The sequence below is a fragment of the Triticum aestivum genome, chromosome 5B (genome assembly GCF_018294505.1).
Source record: "Triticum aestivum cultivar Chinese Spring chromosome 5B, IWGSC CS RefSeq v2.1, whole genome shotgun sequence".
Classification (NCBI taxonomy): Eukaryota; Viridiplantae; Streptophyta; class Magnoliopsida; order Poales; family Poaceae; genus Triticum; species Triticum aestivum.
In genome coordinates this window covers 179,426,592-179,441,246 of record NC_057807.1, presented here as the reverse complement: position 1 = coordinate 179,441,246, position 14,655 = coordinate 179,426,592, and the positions used below count along the sequence as shown (strand labels likewise).

Below are 14,655 nucleotides of genomic sequence, written 5' to 3'. Positions count from 1 at the left end.
GACTTGCTGGATCGCAGAAACTGTCAAGGTCAATGCTGTCTGCGATGCGACTGGCAGCGTCAAGGAAAGTGTCCATGAAGGACTGGAAACTGTGCTTTTTGGTGTTCAAAACCTTGAGTTCCACCAGCTTGTCTTCTCTGACATCCTTGTAGTGCACTCGGACCAATGACATGGCGAAGTTAGCGCCGCAGCGAGCAGATGATTTCTTCCATTCTTGGACTCAATCACGTATTTGATTCAGTCGAGTCATCAGAGACTCAAGATCCTGTGATAGTTCCGCCTGAGGCCAGAGTTTAGCATCAAACCGCATCATCGCCGCGTTCAGTCGGGCAAGATAATCAACAGCACTGTCCATGCGTGACTCCAACCGCAGCACATTCATTGCAACATCATCTTTGACAGGACAATTTATGGGGTTGAGACCCGTCTCGACCTGCCTGGTTTCTGCTTCAAAGTCTTGGCAAAGTTCTGCACAGTTGGAAAAACAGTGAGTTGACAGTTTGACATGGCATGTTAGTCGATGTCGACAAATCAGTCCAACAAGAATACCTTCAAGCTTCAAGACCAACTTCGCAGCAAGCTGCCCCAGATAAGACTCTAATTTGCCCTTCTTGGCCTTGAGGCTTCCAACTTCGTCGGTCAAGCTGTCCTTGTCCTTCTTCAGCTGCTTAACCTCCCGATTGGCTTCAGAGACGGCGGTCTTCTACTTGGAGTTCTCCTCTTCCAACTTGCCGACTGAAGCCAGCTTCTTGTCTGCAAGTGTTGTTTTCTCTCGCGCCTCCTTCTGGGCCGCAGCAAGATCCTAATCCTTCTTCTCCAGAGCCTGCTTCATTTTCTCTAAAGAAATAACATTCTTCAGACCAGCTTGAAGTTGACAGTTTTCACTACACACATTTGTACGAGTGAAATCACTCGGTTCAAAGAGACTAAAAAATGGGGAAGAGCGAGTCACAAGGTGGACAGTCAACGATTGGTTACCTCCCATGATAGCTACTTCATCCCGAGCATTCTTGAGGTTCTTCTTGGCCAGATCCAGATCAAGGTTGAGGCTGATTTGCTTCTTATTCAGTTCAGAAAGTTGAGCCCCAAGATCACAAGACCTCTGCAGTCAGCAAATAAGATATGTCAGTCGACAGAAACGAAAGTCAATCACAGTGAAAGTTGCTCTAAGACTACCGTTGAATCTAACATTCAACAGTAGTATCGGGGACTACACCCAGTGGGTGCACTTAGCGTGCCCCCACTGGTTCGGTTTTACACTCGGCATGGTCTGCCCAGCATGAGTAAAAAAAAGACCCCAGCCGATTACTAACAGTCGACCGCGGTCTTCTCGAGGACTACACCTAGTGGGTGCACTCTGCGTGCCCCCACTGGTTCGGGAAAACACTCAACTCAGCCTAGTCGACTCAAGTGGAAGAACTATATAGCTCTAAGACAGAAACACCCCAGTGGGTGATTGGATGTGAAACACAGACCCATGATAGATGCACATAATAGGTTCCAAAATGCTCATCGAAGAGCACCATATGGACAGCGAAGCAACAGTGGCAACTATCATTATTCAAGAGACCATTCGGGAATCAACTAACCTTGACGTTGGTTTGTAGAGCGGTGTTGGCATCATAAGCTATCTGACTGGCCTCATGCACCACCTTCATCTGCTCCATCACGAGATTTACCTGGAGAAGGGCCTCCCTGGCGGCACTCGGTGAGTCATCTGGAGTCTGGTATGCGGTGAAGAGCGATGAGGGCAATTCAGTCAGACCAGCCACAGGGTCAGATGCATGGAACTGTACTAGAGCGGCAGATGTCTGAGCAGTCGATCCTGATGGACGGTCAGTCGACAGCGGATTGGCAAAGGTAACATTGGTCCGAGCCGGATCTCCGGGCCGCTGGACCACTGTCTCAAGCACCGGTGTCGACTGAGGGACCTGACCCTCGGGCACTTTCCCACTTGATGCCCTGCCCCTCCTGCTCCTCTCTCTCAGAGGCACTTCTTCTTCATCGTCCGGAAGCTCAATAATGTCCCGTGGAGCTGCAACAAAAAGCAACCTCAAAAGTTTAATCGGCCAACAATTCAATCGGCAGAATAAATCCAAGTCGAATGGAGCATACTAGCTTTGGAGGTGGCCGTGTCATCAGTTTCCTCGTCACCTGGGGCCTTGTCAACGTCCATATCAGTCGCAGCTGAGGCTGGGCTGGAAAAGTTTATAATCCATTCGGTCAGAACAGAAGTATCAGTCGGTGGAAGAAAAAGCAGAAAGAAAGGACACTCACCCAGAGGCAACAGGGACGTCCATCTTGATCTTGGGCAAAGTCTTCTGAGCCTTTGAGGGGACGACGTTGGGCTGCTTGGCGACCTTCTCCATCGGCTCTGGAGTCGAAGTCCGAGTGCGCTTCTGTGCTTGAGTGCTTGGAGCCACGGTCTTGCTATGCCCGCCTGCTGGATCATGGAGTAGCTTGGATCGATGCTCCGTGCGAGGTGGTGAGTCGATTATCTCGTCGTCGTCCGACTCATCACTTTCCTCCTCCTCGTCGTCTTCTGGAGATTGCCAATCGCCGCTTTCCTCCATGTTGTCCTCTCCCTCTTGATCTCGCTCCAGAGCTTGTTCACCATTGGGCATCGAGTACATCTCAGTGTAAACCTACAAGACAAGAAGTCAAGTAAATATCAGTTGAATTCAAAGATAGTCGCAAAACATATCGAAATACAGTCGGTAGCAGATACCAAACCTTATCTGGCTGGTTGCTGTCGTTGAATGGGTCGACTCTCCTGGCTCCCCTGGGGTTGTCCTTGTTTCCTGTAATACCCTTTAGCCACAGGGCCATGTGTTGGCTGAAACCTCCTCTGGATGAACCCGAGCGGTGTCATTGGCTCCAGAGTACATCCACATCGAGTGATCATGAGCCTGGAGCGGCTGGATGCGTCGACTGAGAAACACCTCCAACAAGTCCATGCTGGTGACACCCTGATTGATCAACTAGACCACTCTCTCGACCAACATGTTCGTTTCCACCCTCTCCGCAGCGGTCGCTTTCAGTGAAGAAGGTTGTTGGGCACGATCTAAAGAAAAAGGGGAAGTCCAGTCGACTGGCCTGGAGTCGCAATGTCCTGGCAGTAGAACCAGGTTGACTGCCAGCCCCTGACCGACTCAGGAAGTGTCATGGAAGGGAAAGAACTCCTTTTCCTCTTCTGGATACCCAAACCCCCACACATTTGGATAACATGTGTTCTCTCGTCACTCGAATTCGCTTTCTTCACCGACTGGGAGCGGATTGTGAAGATGTGTTTGAAAAGACCCAGTGTGGTCGACAACCCAGGAAGTTTTCGCAGATGGACACAAACGCAGCAAGGTACGTAATGGTGTTGGGAGAGAAGTGATGGAGTTGGGCTCTGAAAAAGTTCAAGAAACCCTGGAAAAAAGGGTGCGGGGGAAGGGAGAAACCGCGGTCGACATGGGTGGCGAGTAGAACGCACTCACCCGGTCGTGGCTGAGGTTCTGTCTCCCCCTCCGGTAGCCTCGCAGCCCCGTTGGCGATCAGTCCGGACTCAGCGAGCTCCTCCAAATCTTCCGGCCAGAGCAAAGATCGGATCCAATTGCCCTGGATCCAACCAGGTGGCAACGTCGACCGCGATGACGACCCCCGATTTGTCTTCTTGCCTTTCGCCGCCCCCGTTGCCTTCTTCGCATGATCCAGTGCTACCGTCTTGACCTTCACCATGGTGGCGGGGTGGCGGCGTCGAGAGCGGAGGAGCAAGATGCGGTGGAGAAGCAGATGAGAAAGAAGGAGAATGGACGCGCACAGTGCAGACGCCTCGGCCCCGTCGCCTTTTATGGACCCACCTTCGAGTGGCTGACGCATGGGCCCAGACAATCCTGTCAAATCCCGCAACAGTCGTGCACTAGGTACATGGCGAAAAAGGTTGTGCGGAGATCGAGGCGCTCCTGTCTATCCATCCCGCTTACTATGGCACGCTCCGCCTCGCGCGCTTCCTCGAAATTTCGAATCCCGTGATATCCGGGATATGCCGTAACCAATCGCGCCAAAGATTTCGCGTCAAAAATAACACTCGACGAGTGATGGTATAAATCTACTCAACAACTTCTGAATCGATCAAGGCGACTGAAACGAAGCCGAAGTGCCAACATGGGCCTCCCGTTCAACATGAGTACTTGTGAAGCACAAGAGTCGAGGCAAGATCAACTTCAACATTCTTTTCACTCGGACCTCAATCCATTCGGGGGCTAATGATGATGATATAGACCTGGTGTAGGGTCATAGGCCTGACCTATACGCCCTACCCAAGGTCACTACCCTAGAAGCAAGGACATCCAAGACACAACATGGAGTACCAATTGAAGACGTCGAGTGCAATCCACTCGACCAGACACCTCACTCGGGTACCCCTCCGTCTTAAATATCACTAGACCATGAAGGCGCGCATTGCCGCGCCCGTTCATTCTTAAGAAAAAAATACTGAAATTAAAGAAACATTTGATAAAAATTTAAATGACCCACACTACAATCTTTCGATATAGGGGTTGGGGCATAATAATTATCAAACATTAATTAGAACTTATCGACTAATCATATAAATCATCTGTTCACGTTTTTCCTATATCAAAATCATCAGAATGGTCAAAGTTTGTAAAGTTTGACTTTATAAAAAAATCTATAGGCACTACATTATGGAACGGAGGGAGTAGAACATTTTATCATTGTCTTGTCTGCTCTCGCACATAATTGAATTCTCCAAGAGTTCTTCAGTGGAATATCTCAATAGAATTAGCTATCTTCTGACGTAAAATGGTTATGCTGCCCACAAACCTTCTGACGTAAAATGGTTATGCTGCAGCAGGGCACAAACGGTATTCAAAATCAGTATTCTTACAAGCATTTCAATCTTTCGACATAATTTTTATTTCAAAAAATAACTTAAAAAGTTAATTATTGTATATAAATATAACTATGAACAAGTCTGAAAACAACAATCTGACCAAAAAAAACTATTTAACACATCTGCAGCAAGTGCCGCCACAAATTAGTTTTCAGGATGCTCTTGTATATGCTAGTTACCTGAACTTCCTTTTGGGCATCGTCTGCAGTTGATATGCCTGTAAAAAGACATGCTATGCTAAGTAGCTATATATGAGTAGGATAACATAATCTAAGGAGCTGATTTGCATACTTACAAATCTCTTGGGTAACATGCAATGCAACAACGCCTACAAAGATTCGTATTTTTCAAACTGCCTCGCTCGGCCACTATACTCAGAGATTCAGGTATGATCTCTCTTTACACACATTTATGAGAAGCGCCCATATTTATCTCCTTCTGCAACACGAGCGGCATTGCTACATCAATTGTTTGGCTTAATACTTTAGGGCATCATTACTGCCACTTTACCTATTGACACAAATGTCCTCCATGAGTAGGAAGGCGTGAACTGAAAATTCTATCAGAATCAGAACCTGTACCAAACAACTCGACCATAAGAACAGAGTGGGCATGGAGAAAATAAAATCAGAAAAGAGAATAGCTCACCTGGTCTTGGGACTGTTTGTGCCGTGAGGACTAATGAGCATATGCATTCACGTCGGCTTCGTCGCCCAGCTAACATGTGTGGCCTGATCCTCCAGCCGCTCATTGGTTGCTTGTTGCGCGTGCTCAGGCCCGCAGATACAACGCTGGAGGGCACGACATGGGGAAGAAGAGACCACCGTGGGGGCCTGCGGACGCAGGAACCTCGCCGGCGGCGGCGCAGCGCCCAGGAAAAGGGGAGCAGCTCGAGGATAGGTTTGGCGACCTGACTTGCGAGAGGCTCGTGGGCCTTGAATCTAACGGCCCGATTAGCCACAATTAGTGTAACTCGTTCTCCGGAGCAGCAGCCCAGAAAACGGTCGAGGAAATCTTGTGCGTAGATGAGAGTGATCCGACGGTTCAGAGCATCAAATCGCTGTGGAGGCTCCTAACTAGCTCTGTTATACTGTTTTTTAATTCGACCATACAGGAAATCACTCGACCTATCGAAGACCAGGAGTCGGCCAGAATAGCAACAGTCAGGCGTTCACTCTGTAGTCTTTAAGATCATTAAAAGCACTTTATGGCTGGCGTTATCAGTAACGCCCCATCTTTATGTACATTGAACTCTTGGTAACGGGGGATGGTTGGGGTCCTGGCGCACTCTATATAAGTCACCCCCTCCTCTCGCACAAGGGTTCGCACCCCCTGTAACACACACTCTCATAATCCAGTCGACCGCCTCAGGGCACCGAGACGTAGGGCTTTTACCTCCTCCGAGAGGGGCCTGAACTCCTAAACACTTGCGTACAATCTCACCGTAGCTAGGACTTTGCCTCCTCATTTGTACCCCCTATGCTTATTGTCAGACTTAGAACCACGACACTACCCTACATCAATTTGTATAGCACGTAACGGTACCAGTGATATATGGAGTTGGAGTTAGGGTTGCCGGAGGTCCAGCAAGCCCACAAGCTCGTAGGGCGCACCCTAGGGGGTGGGCATGCCCCCTGAGCTTGTGGCTCCTGGGTACCTCCCTTTGATATATTTTTTCACCAGTATTTTTTGTATATTCCATAAAAATTCTCCGTAAATTTCCAGGTCAATCTGAGAAATTTGATTTCTGCACAAAAACAACACCATAGCAATTCTGCTAAAAACAGCGCCAGCCCTGGTCATGCAAATTAGAGTCCAAGACCAGAGAAAAAGTGTTTGAAAAAGTAGATACGACGGAGACATATCAATGACAGATTGCTTGTGGCCACAAGCTTTTCTCTTTAGTGATTTGCTCACATCAAAGATTTATTTCCTTCGTGGTTGTCATGTAATGGAGTAGTTTCTCTGTTTTCCATGTAGTAGACCCCAACTGGTTGAAGCTTCTGTATTGCGAAGTACGACTTTGCAATTAGAAGACATTTTACAGAAAATAAACAATTATATCACTGGGATCTAAATGATGAGTTCAGTGATATGGAAGTCATTTTTGCTTTCACTCGCAATAACCCACCAAACATGCGAATAAAGCTGCTTGGACGATGAAATCATGTTTAATAGATGGGACATGTAGTGGCTCTACCTCCTAAGTCTTTCCTATTGGCAGCAGATACAATATTGAGGCAATGCACTATACTAATATAGCTTGCTTTATAATTATAAAGCCAATGTCTGCTATTCTCAGTGATCTCAATACTTTCTTTTAAGCTTTTAAGCTATCAAGCTACCATGTAATGGAATATAAGTATCTATTAAGTTGATTCTGAATCAATATCATATGCATGGTTTGAATACTCGGCTCGCTTTCGCTTTTTGTGCCATGGGCGCAACGGGTCATCTAGTAGTAAAACAGATGACATGGTCTCGTGGAGCCATGTACAATGCAAGTATTTCTGACAGTTGTTTGACACCCGCATTTGAAATAATCAGGGTTAATGACCTCCATGGTCGCTTTGCGTCAAAAAATGTTGTGACCTCTACATGATCAAGGAAAAGAGATACACTTATTACTCTCTCTCTCTCTCTCTCTCTCTCTCTCTCTCTCTCTCTCTCTCTCCCTCTCTCTGTGTGTGTGTGTGTGTTACAAATGAGCATGCAAGTGGAGTCACACTTTTCTTAGATAATGTCCTGTTGTTCTTTCCCAGCACCACCTAGCGGGCCGCTAGGATCAAGCTTTAGGGACACGTCCTTGAACATCTTGCGGCTGAGGGTATTGAAAACTGCTCTCGAGTACTGTCGTGATGCGTTCCTCCAGTCCACTCCAGCTTTCATCATCAACTCGAACTCCTCATAGCTTATCTTGCCATCCTGTAGTACACATGGGGGTTGAGTTAGCTGATATACTTGTTGAACTAGTTGCCTAGCCATTATGGTTTCTGATGATTCACATGATGTTTTTTTTGAGTGGGGGGGGGGGGGGGTTAAACCGACAAGTGTTATGACTATTCATTTAGAAGAATATAATTGTCTTGCTAATAAGGGAATAGCCAGGGAAAACCATAACCAAAGTGCACGAAGCCCAATTGGCTATACAAAACAGTGAGACACAAGCACAAATACGCCAGCGAGCATGACCGAATTATCAATGACTGCTGAAAAAGCATGATCCCCCAAAATCATACCATTGATGGCCCCTCCATCGAACTAGCCATATCTGGCTTGACCATCCTGATGAGGGGGATCAAGACCCAAACAGACTTTTCAGGAATCACATAACACCGCACCACCACCTCACAACCATCAACGTCGTGGAAAGGGATGAGAGACCACAACTGCTATGGGAGGAGCAGAGACGAGCCACCATGACTCTGGCAGCAGAGAGAGCACCTGTAGGACCATGTGTTGCACAAAACCTTCGACGCTCTCAAGACAAGGGCAACCTGATGCCACTCAAATTATGGCGGGGCAAGAGGAGGTACCAAAGGGGGATGCACCAAAAGACATGGAGGAGGTAGATGACACACCGGGAATGGAGGTTGAGCTCGAGGGCTTTGGCATGGAGGAATCGGAGGTGAAGTTCCAACACACCCAAGCCATGGAGGTGGCACTACTGTTCAGGGCTGAGCAAAACCGCCATCCTTGACTAGATCCAGTCCGAGTGAGAGGTGGAGGCAAACTGCCGGTGTATCCAGATGGCCGACTTGTGGCAGGAGCGGCTCTTCACGGACCTCGACGATGAGGAAGAGGGCACTAGAGCTTTGTCACGCCGCCAATGACCATGAGGCAGTTCTAACATCTCCGACGATGAAGAGTAAATTAGGGTAGTTTGTTTGTCTTTAGCTTGTTTGCTTCATGTAACATGTACTGCATATGCTAAAATGAACATTGGATGGTTAGTATGGGGTTGAGGGTTTGCAAATAGGGGTAGTGATTAGGATGACGAAAAACCAGGGGCAGACCGGGGCTGCCCGCGAGCGCGTTCACAGACATTTAGGGGGTTAGTAGATACTCGGATTTGTCATGTCCGGTCATCGATGCTCTAAGTGCAACCCATGACCATCGCACTATGATCTAGGCCCTGAATTTCTAGCCAAACCTGGCCTATGGGTGGCAAGGCCCAACACGTCATGTCCCAGCCATGTGAAGGCCTCGAACTACTCAACCCATGTAGGACCTTTTATAAAAGGGACATGTACTGTCGACCTGGCAAGCAAGCTAAAAGGGCGGGCCCGGCGTGACACGTCGACATCGTTGCGCCCAAGCAGCATCCACCGCCATGCAAGCAAGGCATGCACCATCTCCCATTGGATGGATCGATGGATGCAATGAACTTATGCCAATCTGCACAACGAGCTTTGGTGTGGTGATACGTGATCACCAGGGAAGGGTTTGTGCGGCGACTAGAGTTTACTTCGAAAGAGTTCAATTTTCTATAGTAGCAGAAGCCATGTCACTTCGTCAAGTCTTAATCCTTGCCAATAACAATAGTGTAAGGAAGATCATGATAGCATCTAATTGCCTATCATTGATCAACAATGAAATTTTTGGTTCAAGGCTACTCAGACACTTTAAGCAAAGTGCCCATAGGAGTGCTCTGGGCAGATGCCTTCCACGTGCTATTTCCGAATAAACTCAAAGACATATTCAGAAAAGGTCAAGGGTTCACGTTTTGATAGGTATTAGAGCCATAGTCCATGATATTAGAAAATGTGCCACAAAGTTTGTATCTTGTACTTTTATCTCTGTCAATCATTCTTATAATGAGGCAACCATGTTCTGGCTAAATCAGCAGAGCATGATGTTTGGTCCTGATGGTTTAGTGAGTTCCCTGATTTAATCAGGATCAGTATCTGTAATGAAGTACTAGCTTGCAAAATGATGTTACATTGTTAGACGGAGGGTGTAGTTGTGAATGGATAAATGGGCGCAGTTGTCCATTATCTAATAAATAAATAAAACAATGTCTCTCTTCCAACTGCATGAAGTCACCACCGCAGTAACCCAACATCCACCTCCCATTCGACAAGACCAATGGCGCCCTCAAACCCCACAGTGGCATGTTCGAACCGATCGCGGGACAGAACCACACCATCACCCAGCCAGCCCGACTGGGTCAGCCTAGCTATAGTGGGAGTAACTTCAGCAGTAACATACAGTCCAACTTATGAAATTTGCTTATGTGGCAATGATTTAACAAGGAGAGAAATGAATTGAGTAACATAGCTAGTTGCTCATACTATGGGTAACATCACATATACAAAACAAAAATGAGTCTATAACCTAATAAATAAAGCTTTGCATGACACCACACAATATATTACTTCCCACTATAGATGCGAAAGTACCCAGGAGCAAATGCTCATGGTGTGAACAGTACAATCAAAAACATTCAAAAAATTGTGAATTTTTTGGGGCATGCTTTCGCAAATGTTTGTCGTGCATGCAAAATTTCATCACGAAATCATATTGGTGTAAGTTGTGCCAAAAAAAAAATCAAAGCTCCAAAATGCTTTTGTAAGTAACATTTTCGGAGCATCAGTTTTGTTTTTTTACCACGCCTTTCACCAATGTGATTTTGCGATGAAATTTTGCGTGCACAACTAACATTTGTGAAAGTATGCCACAAAAAAATCAGAATTTTTTGAAATATTTTTGAATTCTTTTTATATTACTGTTCACACCAGAAGCATTTGTTTTTGGGTGTAGAAACTCCATGTCCCTATAGATGTACTCCCTCCGTTTCTAAATATTTGTCTTTCTAGAGATTTCAACAAGTAACTACATACGGAACAAAATGAGTGAATCTACATTCTAAAAAATGTCTATATACATCCGTATGTGGTAGTCCATTTGAAATCTCTAAAAAGACAAATATTTAGGAACGGAGGGAGGGAGTAGTAATATAACCTAGGTCTTGGGTATGTTACTAGTGCAAGTTAATCCATTGTGGCTAGTCTATGCAAACAAGGGAGACCCGTTCCAGATCCACCACTTCAGTTTGCCGCCAGGCCAGTGAAGAACGTGGCCATGGAGGCAAGAGGCGCCGGGAACAACCGACCAAGCGCGGCGGCGCCGCCAAGGATGCCAGATCCGGTGCGCACGCCGTTGTATGCGGCCCATATCCCGCAGCCCAACCACCGTCGCCCGCCTCCACAGAAAGTTGTCGTGGCCAAGCGCACTACTCCGCAACTCCGCCGCTCCAGGGCCGCCGGCCTGTTTCCTTGCGAGCTCCGACCACGCCGTCCCCGCATCTGCCGCCGCACCGCACGTGGGCGCCAACCACGCCGTCCCCGCATCTGTCCCCGCATCCAGCGCGTCTCCTGCTCAGCGCACGAGAGGAGGTGGCGGCTGGTGGCTGCGGCTAGAGTTTTTGCCTCCCGTGTCGTCTTGAGGAGCGACCCGGAGCAACCCAAAGCGTCTTTTTGCGTTTTCCTGTTTCTGGAGGTGTTGATACTTGATAGTGAGCTTGCTAACCTTGTCAATGTCAACGTCGAAGATGATCTCCTCGATGGCCTTCTGGTCGCCTCTTGGGGATAGCGCTTCCTTGAGCTCTTCCATCTCGATGAACCCGCTCATGTTCTTGTCGAAGTAATTGAACACCTTGGGGAGGTGTTCCTCGCTGCGGATTTTCTTCAGGTGAATGGAGACCGTGACAAACTCCTTGCAGTCCAAGGTGCCATTTCCATCTAAGTCCGCCTAAAGATTAAAAACTCAAAATAGTTAATCTTTGAAGTTTAGTTTACCAAATTGTAAGCTCTATGAATCATGGAGCAACTGGTGGTTATTGTTTAATAGTTCAATGACATGGTAGGGGTCACATGTCAGAATTCTGAAACACCAAGATAGAAAAAGAACAGCTCCCCAATGTCTGCATTCGAAGATGCTTTAGAAATATTTTGGTAAAAGTGAATGTGCAGGATCTCACGGCTTCCATGAGCATATCCACATCTGTATCATGGACATTGTTCCCTATCATTTGTAGACCTTTCCTGAGCTCCTCAATTGTCAGGTGCCCATCCTTGTTAGTGTCCAGCATGTGGAACAGTTCCGTGATTGCCTCCAGCTCTTCAGCAGGCAAGTATTCCGCCACCACCTGGCCAATAGACACATAATTCAGCATATATATGTTCATCAAAATCCGTAGTCCCATAAAATAAATAATAGTTAGGAAAAATGATTATTTGTGAGCTCACAAGCAAGGCCTTCTTCTTGAACTTGTTCATGACAGTGAATTGCTTTAGCCTTGACCTTACTGCTTCGCCAAGAGGAATGTTTGGAGCAGCGGTGGAATTTTGTATCCATGGATGCTCTTCATTCTCGAAGTTGGTAAACCATTGTTAGATACATGTTGATCATCTCAGAGAAGTGGAAGGAATTGTAAGATCTACTGACCTAAAACTTGTTGAGCCGTCAATCTGGCATGAGGGTTGTTTTCAAGCATCCTGCTAACAAGATCCTTGGCGTTGTCTGACACCTTCGGCCAAGGCTCGCGCTCGAAGTCGATGTGTGATCGGATGATGGCCTGCGCAATCCCTTCGTCCGTTTCTACAAAAAAGATGAAAACTGAACGTGATCAGTTTGTGAGCAAGAACACAATTTCGGAGTTCTATATCAATTCCAGGAGTACGAACTTACCGGCCCAGAATGGAGGGACACCACATAGCAAGATATACAATATGACGCCTGCACTCCAAATGTCGATTTCCTGTCCATAGTTTCTCTTCAGGACTTCAGGCGCCATGTAATAGGGAGATCCGACGATCTCACTGAATCTTTCACCTGAGGACCGCACATAACTAGAAAAATCATGTTCCATATTTGTGATATGTATAAATCGTATTAGAAGCTCAGAAGTTTATACCTGGCTTGAAGCACACGGAGAGTCCGAAGTCGATAACCTTGAGAGGGGAGCTCTCAGATGCATTGGCGTACAAGAAATTCTCAGGCTTAAGGTCCCGGTGCATAACACCGTTCTGGTGGCAATGCTGCAAAAAGTGTTGTGTTTCAGTCCATCGATCGAGTGTGTACATATTGTGCTGATTATTGGTTTCTTGTTGGAGATAACGGATTCTACATTTTACATGGCATGACAACAAGTAGCATAATCTTATATCGAAATATGTTAGTATTGTATATTCTGAAAGATGGCGACACATTCAGAGTTGAGTCCTTAGTCATGTAGATAAACGTTATAGTATATACATCTTGAACCACATAGCACGTAAATATTTTTAATGATATTTGTGCATTTTAAACTTTGAGATGCTAAATTCTACTTCCTCCGTTCGGAATTACTTGTCACAAAAATGGATAAAAATGAATGTATCTACAACTAAAATACATCTCAATACATTCATTTTTTGGACGAGTAATTCCGAACGAAGAGAGTATTACGTGGTAATGTTTGCAATACCCGGAACCGTCTAAACTTATGTGTACAACGCCGTGTGCTTCAGCGTTAAATTCTCTTCACCATCTGAATCTGTCTTGACCATTTGAATCTTGCCTTAAAAAAAATCTGAATCTGTCTTCATTGTGTTTCATGTACTTACAACCAGACCAGTTAATAAACAAACTAGCCACAAAAGAAACGAAGAATACACCTAGTACGACGTACCTGCACGACCTCCATGATAGTGCGCATGACAGCGGCGGCAGCACGCTCGGTGTAGTGACCGCGCACGACGATGCGGTCGAAGAGCTCGCCCCCCTCGCACACCTCCATGACCAGGTGCACGGAGTCGCCGTCCTCGAACGCCTCACGGAGCCGCACGACGTTTACATGCGAGGGCAGCGACCGCATGATGGCTACCTCGCGCCGCACGTCCTCGATGTCGACGCTGCTCCGGAGCTTCCGCTTGCTGATCGACTTGCATGCGAGCTTGTCTCCCGTTGCCGCGTCCATGCAGCGTCGCGTCACCCCAAACTCGCCGCGCCCCAGCTCCTCGCCAAGCTGGTACCGCTGGAGGAGCTCCTCGGTGTTGTCGGCCGCGGCCAGGCCCTTGCCAAGCACGGTTACAGGCGGCTGGGCCGTGGCACGCGGGGTGTCAGTGACTGAGGACACCGTGGAGAGGCACCGGAGGTTGGCGCCTCCTAGGCGTCCGCCGCGTTGCCTGGGAGAGCCACCGCCACGCCGCTTGAAAGATGGCCGGGCAACACAGCAGTTGCCCATGACCGCTTGCGCGGCGTCACGAGGTACGTCGTTGGGCAGGAAAGGGAGCGTGCTGGCTTCCGGCCGGGAATGTGCACCTGGCTACGATCGACGGATGGAACGGATGAGTTGTGGCCGATCTCTCTCTTCCTCTCCCTCTAGCTAGGCAAGGAGAGGAGGAGAGAGATGGAGGGGAAATAACCCTTGGAGGTGGTTGGTTTTGAGAGAGAGGGAGTTCCACTTTCCTCCCGACTTCTTAGCCATGATTTTACTATTTTTAACTTTGTCATCATCTACCCTACTTATTCTAGGAGCATAAGAATTTTATGGACCATCCATATATTATTTGACCGCCCAAAAGACACTACGCTCCCACGCCCACACTCACTCATGGCCACTACAGCGCCGACGACCACCAATAGCCTCGACGGACGCCATTCCGGCACCGCCGACCACCGCGGCCTCCCCTCCCCCACCGGCGGGCGCGCCCGTGAGATTAGATGGATGGACATCAGCCCCCCCTCCTCCAGATCTGCGAGCCCCTCCG

General features: G+C 47.6%; 1 protein-coding gene and 1 long non-coding RNA gene across 3 annotated transcripts; both read right to left on the bottom strand.

Moving 5' to 3' along the window:
- Window positions 1-4,553: 4,553 nt before the first annotated feature.
- On the bottom strand, window positions 4,554-6,013 carry LOC123115887 (uncharacterized). Of its 2 annotated transcripts, XR_006456802.1 has the most exons (5): window positions 5,549-6,013; window positions 5,411-5,475; window positions 5,196-5,338; window positions 5,080-5,117; window positions 4,554-4,852 (listed from the first exon to the last, which is right to left on the bottom strand). It is a non-coding gene; the product is annotated as an uncharacterized lncRNA (long non-coding RNA). The 2 variants fall into 2 exon arrangements; XR_006456801.1 differs by having other exon boundaries at window positions 5,196-5,475.
- Window positions 6,014-7,436: 1,423 nt separating this feature from the next.
- LOC123115886 (calcium-dependent protein kinase 29) lies at window positions 7,437-14,316 on the bottom strand. Its single transcript, XM_044536947.1, has 8 exons — window positions 13,575-14,316; window positions 12,819-12,942; window positions 12,593-12,736; window positions 12,350-12,502; window positions 12,151-12,266; window positions 11,883-12,050; window positions 11,432-11,653; window positions 7,437-7,825 (listed from the first exon to the last, which is right to left on the bottom strand). The coding sequence occupies exons 1-8, from the start codon at window positions 14,127-14,129 to the stop codon at window positions 7,634-7,636; spliced, it is 1,674 nt and encodes a 557-aa protein (XP_044392882.1). The 5' UTR covers window positions 14,130-14,316; the 3' UTR covers window positions 7,437-7,633.
- Between the last annotated feature and the right edge of the window lie 339 nt (window positions 14,317-14,655).